The sequence below is a fragment of the Mastomys coucha genome, unplaced genomic scaffold (assembly GCF_008632895.1).
Source record: "Mastomys coucha isolate ucsf_1 unplaced genomic scaffold, UCSF_Mcou_1 pScaffold13, whole genome shotgun sequence".
NCBI lineage: Eukaryota > Metazoa > Chordata > Mammalia > Rodentia > Muridae > Mastomys > Mastomys coucha.
Window position 1 is genome coordinate 73,262,266 of NW_022196895.1, and position 11,415 is coordinate 73,273,680.

At 47.1% G+C, this 11,415-nt stretch overlaps 1 protein-coding gene across 1 annotated transcript in view; it reads right to left on the bottom strand.

Annotated features, from left to right (window-relative positions):
• Window positions 1-51: 51 nt before the first annotated feature.
• Rnf165 (ring finger protein 165) overlaps window positions 52-11,415 on the bottom strand; it is a 100,493-nt gene continuing 89,129 nt past the window's right edge. Inside the window, exons 4-8 of the mRNA XM_031366094.1 lie at window positions 6,775-6,904; window positions 4,467-4,571; window positions 4,194-4,289; window positions 1,144-1,250; window positions 52-722 (exon numbers count right to left, since the gene is read on the bottom strand). Coding sequence (XP_031221954.1) covers window positions 605-722; window positions 1,144-1,250; window positions 4,194-4,289; window positions 4,467-4,571; window positions 6,775-6,904 — 556 coding nt within the window. The 3' untranslated portion in view covers window positions 52-604. The remainder of the gene's footprint in view (window positions 723-1,143; window positions 1,251-4,193; window positions 4,290-4,466; window positions 4,572-6,774; window positions 6,905-11,415) is intronic.

Here is an 11,415-nt window from a genome sequence, read left to right on the forward strand (position 1 = left end):
AAGATTGGGGCTGTCGTTGGTTGGTTGGTTGGTTGGTTGGTTGGTTGGTTGGTTGGTTCGGTCAGGCACCAAAACAAGAAACTCAATGAGAAATATTTGGTGCGAGTTCAGTAATAGCGACATGTCCACCACAGATGACGAGAGCACCACACACGACATTTTTCTTAAGCTAACATGCTCTGGCTGCCATCCACAGAATAGCTAGAGACCCCTACATGGTTTCTACGTGGTCAAGAGGTATATACACAATCCCTCAAAGGACAGGACTGAGGGGCCGATCGATCGCTATCGCCAGCTAGTACCCTCGAGATCACATCTAGTCCTCAGCAGCTGGGCCCCCCCTTCCCGCCCCTGCTCCGGGCACGGCCAGCTCCCTCCCCGCTGCACAGCAAGGCGATGAGGCAGTCACCATTCCGGATGGGTGGGTCTTCCCACCCTATCCCTCCTCTCCCTCAGACACCGCTACCAACTCCTCTTTCCACACAATGTGCTAGCAGGCTTCTTCTCTACGTCAAATGGCTCAGAAGGCAAAGTTTGGCAGCAAGGGCTATGGCCGTGGGGGGACCTGGTGAAGGAAATGGGGGTCCACTGGCTAGCTCCTCCCTCAGCTGTCGGCTCCCAGCTGCGTCTCAATGTCCACTCGGCAGATGGGGCATTTCTTGCTCATGGCGAGCCACTGGTCCACACACAGTTGGTGGAAGAGATGCATACAAGGTAGGCGTCTGGGAAAAAAAAAAAAAGACTCAGGTGGCCAGCAGCAGGAACAGGGGATGAGGGCCACTGGGGACTTGATGAAGAGAGCTCTTGGAAGTCAGACCCTGGAGTGAGGCTGCGGCTGAGATGGGAAGCCATGACTGGAAGTGAATCTCAAAGTTCTCTTCCACAAAGGCCTTGGCTTTGTCTTAGACCCACCCAAGCCAATCTCACGCGTTGTCTCCCTGACTCCACGCTCATGGTTACCACATCTAGAACAGTCCATACCTAACTTCACTAGTGCAACCACAAGACACCATAGCACACTTGGCACCCTGAAGTACACACCAAGTGTGTGCCTCCTTCCTTGAGTATGCAGGACAGTGACCAGTCCCTAATACCCCTGAGAGAAATGGGGGTGCGGGGAGAGTCAGGAGATTGGCCTCTTACCTCACATCTTCCCCATCCTCCAACATAGACAGGCAAATTGTGCATTTCTCATCTGTGTCTGACTCCTCTCCTTCATCTTTCTTGCCCTTGCTGTCCTGGGGTCTTCGCTGTGAATAGAGAGAGAAAAGGTTTTAGTTCCTTGGTAGAGACTCCTGCTGGCAGTTGCCTCTTGCCCATAGCCTCCTCCCACTCTGGTAGTCTCTCTGTTCACTAGGAGCCAATATCTTTAAATCCTCACCCCTAACTCGTCACTCTTGCTTCAGGAGAGAGAAGGTTAAAATCAGGTGAGGAAGAGGCCGGTGGGCTGATGGTGGTCGTCAAGGGGCTCAGTGTTTGCAAAAGAGCCAGGGTCTGAATCCATCTGCCTTTGCAAAGCTATGGCCTGTGGATTTTGGCTTCCCCTGTCTCCCTCACATTATCCACTTCCTCTCGCCCCCGCCCCCACCCCCCTGTTCAACATGCATGTCTGCCTCTAAGTCCAGGGTGCTTCATTCATTCATTCATTCATTCATTCATTCATTCATTTATTCCCTTTTCCACTAATGTCTGTTCATCTATACTCTCATTATGAACATAGAATTTCTCCACCACCGTTGACCCTGTGATTTGTAGCAGAGTTTGTAGCACTGTCTGACAGTTAAGCACTCCGCGGAAAGTTCTCACATGGTACATGGGGCCAAGTCCAAGGCACGTCATTGCTGCTTAATAAATAAATACTCTGGAGAAGGACACAGCTAACCACTGAATTAAATCAGTCCACTCTCCATGTCCCTATCCCCAACGCTGCAGACATGGGATGAGTCTGAGAGGGACCACAGAAAGAAAACCATCCATTCTGTCCCCTCTTCTGAGTCAAGTAAACTGCAAAGTCATTCTCCAAAGAGACGTGTGGGATCACAAGATGAAGACCAGAGAATGACCTTGGGGTCAGACCTAGGTGTCAGGATTGCCTACTCTGGGTGGAAGGTCAAAAGTTCCTACTCTGATTTAGTCCGGGGGTGCTCTCCTGGCTAGAGCACACAGGGAAACCTATGTGTCTGCTCAAGGCTGGTCTCCTGAGCCCCATGAACCAGCTGCAAATGATGCCAAGCTTCTGCCAAGTCCGTCTATCCAGAAAGCCAGGTGGTGTCCACTGTCCTACGGGCTTGCCATGCATGAGTTAATAGTGTAGTATTAATAGAGTCACGATGAACTGCCTGCTGAGGTGTCCGCTGTGTTTGTGGGAGGACTGGCCCCCCCAGAAAAGAAATGCCCAACCATACACCCAGATTCTATTGCTCTTCTGCACTGGCTTTCATGATTGCCTTCTTGTGTCTTAATTTCAATTCAACAGCATCCTGTTTAGCCGTTTCAAATCTTTATCTCTCTGTTGCACATCATATTTTTTTTTTACTATCTTCCCTTCTCTCCATTATCTACAGAACTTTCATTTTAAGTTTTTGGCGGCAGTTATTTAATATTCGCTCTTCATCCACCTTTCATTCCATCAACCATTCTTTTTAACTTTGATAATTTTGATTTTTCCCCCCTCTTTGGCTTTTCTTTTTCTTTCTTTTTAAAGATTTATTTATTTATTTTATGTATATGAGTACACTGTAGCTGTACAGATGGTTGTGAGCCTTCATGTAGTTGTTGAGAACTGAATTTTTAGGACCTCTGCTTGCTCTGGTCAACTCCGCTTACTCAGTCCCTGCTCACTCCGGCCCAAAGATTTATTTATTATTATAAATAAGTACACTATAGCTGTCAGGCATTTTCTCAATTAGTGATCAAGGGTGGGAGGGCCCATGGCAGGTGGTGCCATCCCTGGGCTGGTAGTCCTGTGTTCTACAAGAAAGCAAGCTGAGCAAGCCAGAGAAAGCAATCCAGTAAGCAACACCCCTCCATGGCCTCTGCATCAGCTCCTGCCTCCAAGTTCCTGCCCTGTTTGAATTCCAGTCCTGACTTCCTTTGGTGATGAACAGCAATGTGGAAGTATTAGCTGAATAAACCCTTTCCTCCCCAACTTGCTTCTTAGTCATGATGTTTGTGCAGGAATAGAAACCCTGACTCAGACAGAACCCAAGTGACTTTTCTCTCATTAAAATTGCTTTTCTCTGGGATTTTGTCACAGCAAAGGGCAAGCTAACAAACCGGAGATCCCTCCTCGTGTTTTTGGTAAATGCCTAATGTTACCTGTTTACACCACACCACCATACAAGATCATTTTCTGCACTAAGAACTTCCTGGTGCTCTGCCTCTTCCTTCTCTCCATGATGGCCAACCCTGGTCTTTTGTTTTTGTTTTTATTTTTAACCTTTTCTGCAGCATTGTTTTCCAGAATGTCATATAGTTCAGAGTATACAGTTTGCAACCTTGGGCCTGTCTTCTTTCACCGATTAATGTATATTTAGCTTCCTCCACACTTTTTACAGCTTATTTCTTTTTATTGTAAAATAACAATCCACTGTGAGTGTTTACCTATTCGTGCATTAAGAACATTTTGGCGTCTTCCAAGTTTTCATTTGTTTTAACGGAAATAATGTTTTAAAAGCTTGGATTGCCAGGTAAAGGCCCCCCAGACAGATTCTCCTTCTAAGGTCAGTGGATATAGCCCTTAGGTCTATTAGGTTTCAAATGTTCCCAGAAGTGCCCACTTCCACACAGTTCAGAGGCCTTCTTTGTCCATTTGTCGTTATGTAATTGGACTATAAGTTGTTTTCTCAGGCGAACATTAGCCTGGCGTGCAGCAGCCCCTCTGCCCACAGGACTGACACAAACAGTGATGTGTCTGTTCAGCTACACATGCACAAATACACTTGTGAGCACTTCAGCCAGCATCCACACAGCCAACCTTCATTCCTCCCCGTCAAGAGGGCTCCCATGCCCCCTCCTGACTGCATCTGATGTGGGCAATGAGAAAATCCTGAGGCCCTCGCTCAGCTGTAGCGCATCTAACCTAACCGTAACACAGGCTCCTGGGCTTTGGATTGTGTCCCTTGTAGACAGTCAGCAGCTTCAAGCAGACGACCCACACCTCCCTTCCCACCCCCTGACTGTCGCAGACTCACCTTCTTATACTTGTGGGGGAAGGTGAATCTCTCAATAGTGTTCTGTACAGCGCCTCGGGTCACGTTTCCCAGCCTGTCCTCGAGCTGCAGCAGCTCCTGTAAAAAGGGAAACACAGGACACATGCGCTCAGTGTGTACAAACATAGATAAACACACATGATGAGCAGGCAGGAAGCCGGCGCACTGCCAGCAGGGAGACTTGTCTGAGAGAGCGGTAACCGAATGATAGCTCGTCACCTCGTCACCTCGTCAGTGCCCCACAGGGCAACATACCTCATAGCTCTCCCGAACAGCAGAGGTGTGCCGGCTGGGATTTAGTCCCTGGAGAGCGAGGAAGTGAAGCTGGGGGTAAGGATAGTTTCGAATTTCATGGACAACCTGAGAGGGAGAGAACAGATTGGATAGAGTGATTATCCCAGGCTTCTCTTGGGCCCAGCGGGCAACTCCTCCTGCCACAACTGCCAGCCAGCACACCCATGACCTGCCACAGTCAGCAGGGCAGCCCCTCCTGCTCTTGTGTTCTACCCTATTCATGCAGAGCCAAGCTTGTGCATATGTGCATGTTGTGCATTCCAGAAGGGTTAGCCACTGACGCAGCAACACTGACCCTGAGCGCCAACTGCACAGTGGCGCTGTTCTGAGCGCCTCCCCCGCCTCACCTGATGGAAGCTGCAGGAATATTATAACCCCCATTTTACTGATGGGGCGAATAAGGCACAAGCAGATTAAACAATCAGCTCATGGTGTGCAAGCAAGTGACAGAGACAAGACTCAGACCCTTGCAGCTGAGTGGCAGGAGCCTCCTCTACTGTCTCCAAGAGCAAGAGGATGGCTCAGGGCCAGCACCAGTGCCAAGGGCACAGAAGTCAGCAACCTGGTAAATAGTATTGTAAAGCAGTGTCTCTAAGTAAAAAAGAGTTTTTACAAACCCACAGTGAACAAAAAAATATTAGTCTTTAAAATACAGACTGTAGTGGTTTGAATAACAATGGCCCCATAGACTCCTGTGTTTGCATGCTTGGCCCATATAGAGTGGCACCACTAGGAGGTCTGGCCTGGGGGGGGGGGAGGTGTGGCCTTGTCGGGGAAGGGTCTCATTGGGGGCAGGCTTTGAGGTCTCTATGCTCAAGCTACACCCAGAGCGGCTCTTCTGCTGCCTGTGGATCAAGATGCAGAACTCTCAGCTCCTTCTCCAGCACCATGTCTGCCTGCATGCTGCCATGTTTCCCATGGTGACGATACTAAGGCTCTGAAACTGTACGCCAGTCCCAAGTAAATGTGTTCTTTATAAGAGCTGTGATGGCGGCGGTGTCTCATCACAGCAGTAAACCCCTACCTTAGATGCGTACTCTAGTTCCAACCTTGTTCACCCTGTCTCATTCAGCCCTCTACAGCCCTGGCTAGGAGTCAGACAGGCTTCCACCAAGCCATGATCTGCATAACTGAACCTCTCTGGGCTTCAGTTTGCCAATGTGCAAAGTAGACAAGACACCTGATTGTTCGGGGTGGCTGGCAGAAGGAAGTAAGATTAGCTATGCAAGGTGTTCATAACTGTGTCTGCTTGTAGTACCTGCCCAGTGTTCCTTCCTCAAGACACGGTCAAATGCAAACCACAGAGTCTCAGAGCAGACAAGCTTCTGGGGGATGGTGGGGGGCCTGCTTGTCTGAGTCTCTTATGATACGGATAGAGAGATGAAGGAACTACGTGGCTAAATGACAGAAACAAAGGCCGAGAAGCCGGAATTCTTTGCGGGGACAGCAACATAGAGTTGTCTGGAAATAAGACTTTCCGTGGGTCTTTTCCAGCTTTTGTTCCATGTCATTTGCAATCCCAAACCCAACCTGATCTTTCTAGCATATTCAGGGTTCTATAGCCCCAAGAAGGCTGTCCCTGGGGAGGGGGTGGCCTGCACTGTGACCCTAGCACCAACCCTGTGAGACACATACAGAGCAGTGTCTCCATTCAATCTCACAAAAAAAGTTATGTCATACTCAGGGAAACAGGAGTGTGTGTGTGTGTGTGTGTGTGTGTGTGTGTGTGTGTGTGGTCAGCATCCAGCAGTGTTCCTCAGGAGCTGCCCGCCTTGTTCTATGAGAATGAGGCTCTCTCTAGCCCCAGGGCTCACTGATAAGGCAAGGCTGGCTAGCCAGTGAGCCCCAGGGATCTGCATGCCTCCATTTCCCCAGCTCCGGTCTTAGAAGCATACACCACCATGCCTGGCTTTGTATGCGTGCTAGGGATCAGATTCATGCTTGTACAGCAAGCGTTTTACTGACTGGGCCATCTTCCCAGCCCCAGGACAGAGTCTTTCAGCACTGAGCATTTCCCCAAAGCCTGCAGCCTGCCATGCTGCCTCCTCTGCTTGACCCCCTTCAGCAGTGATGGCTTTTGGACCAGTCACTCACTCCATTTCATCCCCCTCAAGCTGGAATAAGAACCGGGGCTGAGAGTGGGTGGCAGCTGCTGGTCTGCCTAGGAGCCAGGACTCAGAGGGCCCTGGGCGCCTGAGAAGCAAGGCCTCAGCTCGCCACTGGCACGTGGTAGGCAGGAAGTCCCTGCCCGCTCAGGACTGTCACTCACCATCTGTGTGGAAGAGGAGTTTCTGGGGAAGTGGTGCATTCGAGGAGTCGCTAGGTAATGCTGATAGTGCTGAGGGATGGGTCGCACCTGGAACTGGGCAGGACTCAAGCCGGCGTCCACACTGAGATCCCTGTAGGGACACAGACTGGTGAGTGACAAGGTGGAGGACCCCCACCCTGTAGGGTTTCAGAAAAGGCCTCAGGCATCACTGTGAGGCAAAGCCAGAGCACACACTGCCAACTCTGCTCCTCTGGACAGGAGAAAATGGCACCACTAACTTTTATCAAGCTGCTTGCCCACAACAAGCTGTCTCCATGTTCCTCCTGAACCCACAGCTCAGACTCTTCCGTCTGAGGCACCTGGAACAGACCAGACCATTAACCTCTCTCCAAAGAAAAGTCTACATGGAGCCTGTCAGATACAGCACAAAGGCACTCAGGCGATGGCCTCCACTGAGGACAGGCAGTGAACAAACGTTCATCATTCAGGAAAACCCCAGCAGAGGGACCCCCTCTGCTGCTCGTCCTACAGGCTGGAAAGCTACCCTAGCCCACCCAGGCACATCCTAACCGTTTGGGAAAACTCACTTCATTTAAATGCCAGCTTCACTAAAACATTCCCAAATGTAATGGAAACTATGAACCCACTGGCCCAGCGTGATCCAGAACAACACGACAAAGCAACACAAAGGGATCTACCTCCGAGTACATAATAATCAAAATTTTACAAACCAATAAAGATAGAAGTTTAAAATGAACCCATGATGAAAGAAAGAGGGCCTCAGATAGAGACATGAAGCAGTCGAGAGAGGAGGAGATAGCAGTAAGGGAGGGCGGGGGGCAGGGGAGTACCTGCCAAGCACTAAGTCTGAATCCTACAAAAGAGGATTTTCACAATGAAGATGAAATTAAGTCTTTTCAGATGAGCAAAGGCTGAGCTGTGGTGGTGGTCAGAAGCCAGAGCTACAGGAAAAGGTAAAGGTAGAGGGGTAGATGGAAGAAAAATAATGCCACGTAAAAACTTAGATCCCGACAAAGGCACAGAGGGGAACTGGTGGCCAGTGAGACATGCAGATTATTCTGGGTCTGTGGAGAAAATGCACACAGAGAAACCGGAACATTCTGTCAGAACCAGACGCAGGAACATTACTAATGTGCACCAGGGTCAGGACAGAAGGAATCCTCCAGAAGAGGCTCTGCCAGCAGGTCGGGTAACGCGCATGTCAGTAACTGTTACTACAAAAAGATACTGGAGTCCATGAAATACATTTAATGTGAGCTGAGATGATGCTGAGCAAAGTCATGATCTTTGAGAGACGCTAGGGGACCTGCTCCTGACCCAGAAGCCTAAAAACAAAGGAAGACCCAAGCAAGCAGCTGAACTTCAGAACAGCCGAATAGTTGATGACTTTCCTTAGAGAGGTTTCTCAGCAAGCAGCTGAATAAGGAATTATTAAATTACCTGTCATCATTGTGCATCCTCCAAAGAAAGAAAAGACCCAGACAGAGATCATCAATTGATGCCAACATCACAGAAGGGGAGACAACCACACAGTGTACTTTCTGGTACAAAAACACAGTGGTGTCTACTAAGAAATTAGAGAGGAAGAGAGATGGGGAGGTAGAAGAAGAGAGGGGAGGACAGAGAGGGACGGGGGTTGGGGGGAAACTGGAGACTTTTATGGCCCAGGATGGAAGAGAACTCATAATCCTCCTGCCTCATCCTCCAAAATGTTAGGATTGCAGGCATGACCTGCCATAGTTCCACTTCCGAGGACTCTCTCAAGTGACATCATCAGGGTGTGACATCATCAGGATGTAACAGCAAAATTTAGAGAAGGGGAAATTTACAGGAGGAGCAGACTAGTTTCTTAGTGAGACTTTTTGTATACACAGAGAGAGAGAGAGACACACACACAGAGAGACATAGAGAGAGACACAGAGAGACACAGGAGACAGAGACAGAGAGAGAGAGAGAATAAAGGCACTTTTGCTTCCAGCCAAGGTAGCAGAGACTGCCTTTGTCCTTCACTGTAAGCCACTGAAAAACTGGACAGAATATATACAATATCTGCTCTCAGATGCCGCATGAACCATACAGAGCTGCCACCCTTGCCTGAGAAGGTGCATCCGAACCAGAGATACACACTGGTCCTTTAGCAGAGACTGGTGTTCTCTGAACTCACTGGCTTACTTCAGGAGTCTCACCGCAGGAGAGCCGAGGTTGCCGACATTCCTGGTGCAGTGTTCTGACAAGCAGGAAGTTGCATCAAAAGAGACCACTGCACTGTCCCCTCCAGTGTTTGCTGAACAGCAAGTTCTGTGTGTAGCACAATGTTTCTCAACTTGTGGGTCCTGACCCTTTTGGGGTCAAATGACCCTTTCACAGGGGTCACCTGAGACCCTTGGAAAACACATATTTACATTACAGTTCATGACAGTAGCAGAATTACAATTACGAAGTAGCAACAAAATAATTTTATGGGAGTCACCGCAACATGAGGTCACCACATTAGGAAGGCAGAGAACTGCTGCTGTATTGTGACATACTACAGGGTGAGCGAAAAGCACCCATGGAAATAGTGGGTGGTTCCCAAAAGTCAGACAGATGGAGAAACATTTGAATTCCGTGTTTGAGAACGCGACTTCTAGTTGATCGCTAAGGGCATTCAGAAGACCCCAGAACGATCTTTTGAAGCTGGCCTGTAAGCTCGGTTGAGGCAGTTTTAGAGCTCTTGCTGATTTAGGTATATTTGAAGTCTGCTGCAAGGAGATGTCACAAGCCTGTAAGGGTTCAAGCACATCCACAAGTGCTGTTTGTCAGAACCAAGTTCACCAACGCTCCATAAATGATACAAGCAAACCCACTTACTCAGTAAGCTAGAGCTCAGAACCAAGTTTACCAATGCTCCATAAATGACACAAGCAAAGCCACTTACTCAGTAAGCTATAGCTCAGAACGCCCACTGCTCAACATGAAATAACTGGTCATGATACAAAAGGAGGACAATATGTCCTTCCATCAGGGGGAAATCAGACAACAGAAATACCTCCAGCACACGACACGACAGTGACAGTAAAGGGGAGATCTGCAAATAAAGATGCTAAAATAGCCATTGTTCCATATTCAAGTACATGGACAGAAACACAAACACGGGAAAGAGCTTTTAGGAAATAACCTAAAGAGAGCTTCCTAGGATAAAAAGTGTGCAATGTCTGAAATGGAAACGTCACTGGGTGGGGTCAACACCAGATTCAGATTAATGATTTAATCGTACAGCAATAAAAACAATCTAAATGGAGAGTACAGATAAAAAAGGAAAAATTAAACCTCAGTTTAATTTAACTAAAACTACTGGTTTAAAGCAAAATTTTTAGTATTGTGTCAATTATAATATATATGTACATATACACATATGCATATATATACCCTCATAGAAGGAACAGTAAGGAATGTAAGAGGAGAAATGTAAATGTAAAGTTTTTAGTACATGGTTCCATTTCACACAAAGCAATATACCCTGTTTAGCATATTTGTAAGCGAAGTATTAATAAACTAATAAAATAAACAAAATAGTGACACAACTGTGAGCCTAGCATCCTAGCATTTATTCCTAACACTCAATCAATCCAAAAGAAGGTACAAGATAGAAAAAGAAGACAAGGCAAACAGAAACGAAGCACAAGACAGTGCATTCAGCTTTAACTATGTGAGTAATTACAATAAATGTAAATGTCCCATATACTCCTACTAATGAACACAGATTTTTATCTGGAAAACAACAACCAATTACTTGCTATTTTAAAAACAAAGACAGAAAAAAAAGTGAAAGGTAGCTGGCCACGGCGGCATGTTGTCTTTAATCCTAGCACTCAGAGGAGGCAGAGGCAGGCTGAGCACAATGGGTTTGAGGTCCACCTAGAACGTTCTAGACCAGTCAGGGACATATATGATATGAGGGCTTTGCCTTGTCTTACTGTATATTGTTTTGCCCTGTTTGGCTGTTGTCTGTTAGAGGGCCACTCTTTTCTGAAGAGGAAATGGAGGGGGAGGAGTGGAGGGAGGAGGAATTGTGGTTGGAATTTATTGTATAAGAAAGGATTTTATTTTCAGTTTTTTAAAAAAGGTAAAAAACAAATAAGCTCTCACTTATTTATTTTAATCAGAAGGAAAGAAAAAGGAGGAAGAAGCAAGCACCATTGACAGAAAGTTAGAATGGCTCTGTCAGTATCAGACAAAGCAAAAATTGGACCTAAGGAGTGTAGCCAACAAGAAACGTAACTGTGAGTAATTTCATTTTGAAGACATAACAATCGTATAATTCTTAATAGATGAGAAATCTACATTCCCAATATTTACAAATCAAAGTAAGTGAAACAAAAACTGACAAAATTCAAAGAAACAAATAGGGTCTGGAGAGATGGATCAATGGTTAATAGCGCCAGCTGCTCTTGCAGAGGACTCAGGTTCAGTTCCCATCACCCACCTATCAACTATAAACTATCTGACACTCCAGTTCTAGGGGATCTGATGTCCTTTTCTGGATGCCCTATGGGCAGGCAAAATGTAACATAAGATAAAACAATCTTGTTTAAGAAAAAAAAGAAACAAAGAAACAAACACATAATTATAGTTGTAGAC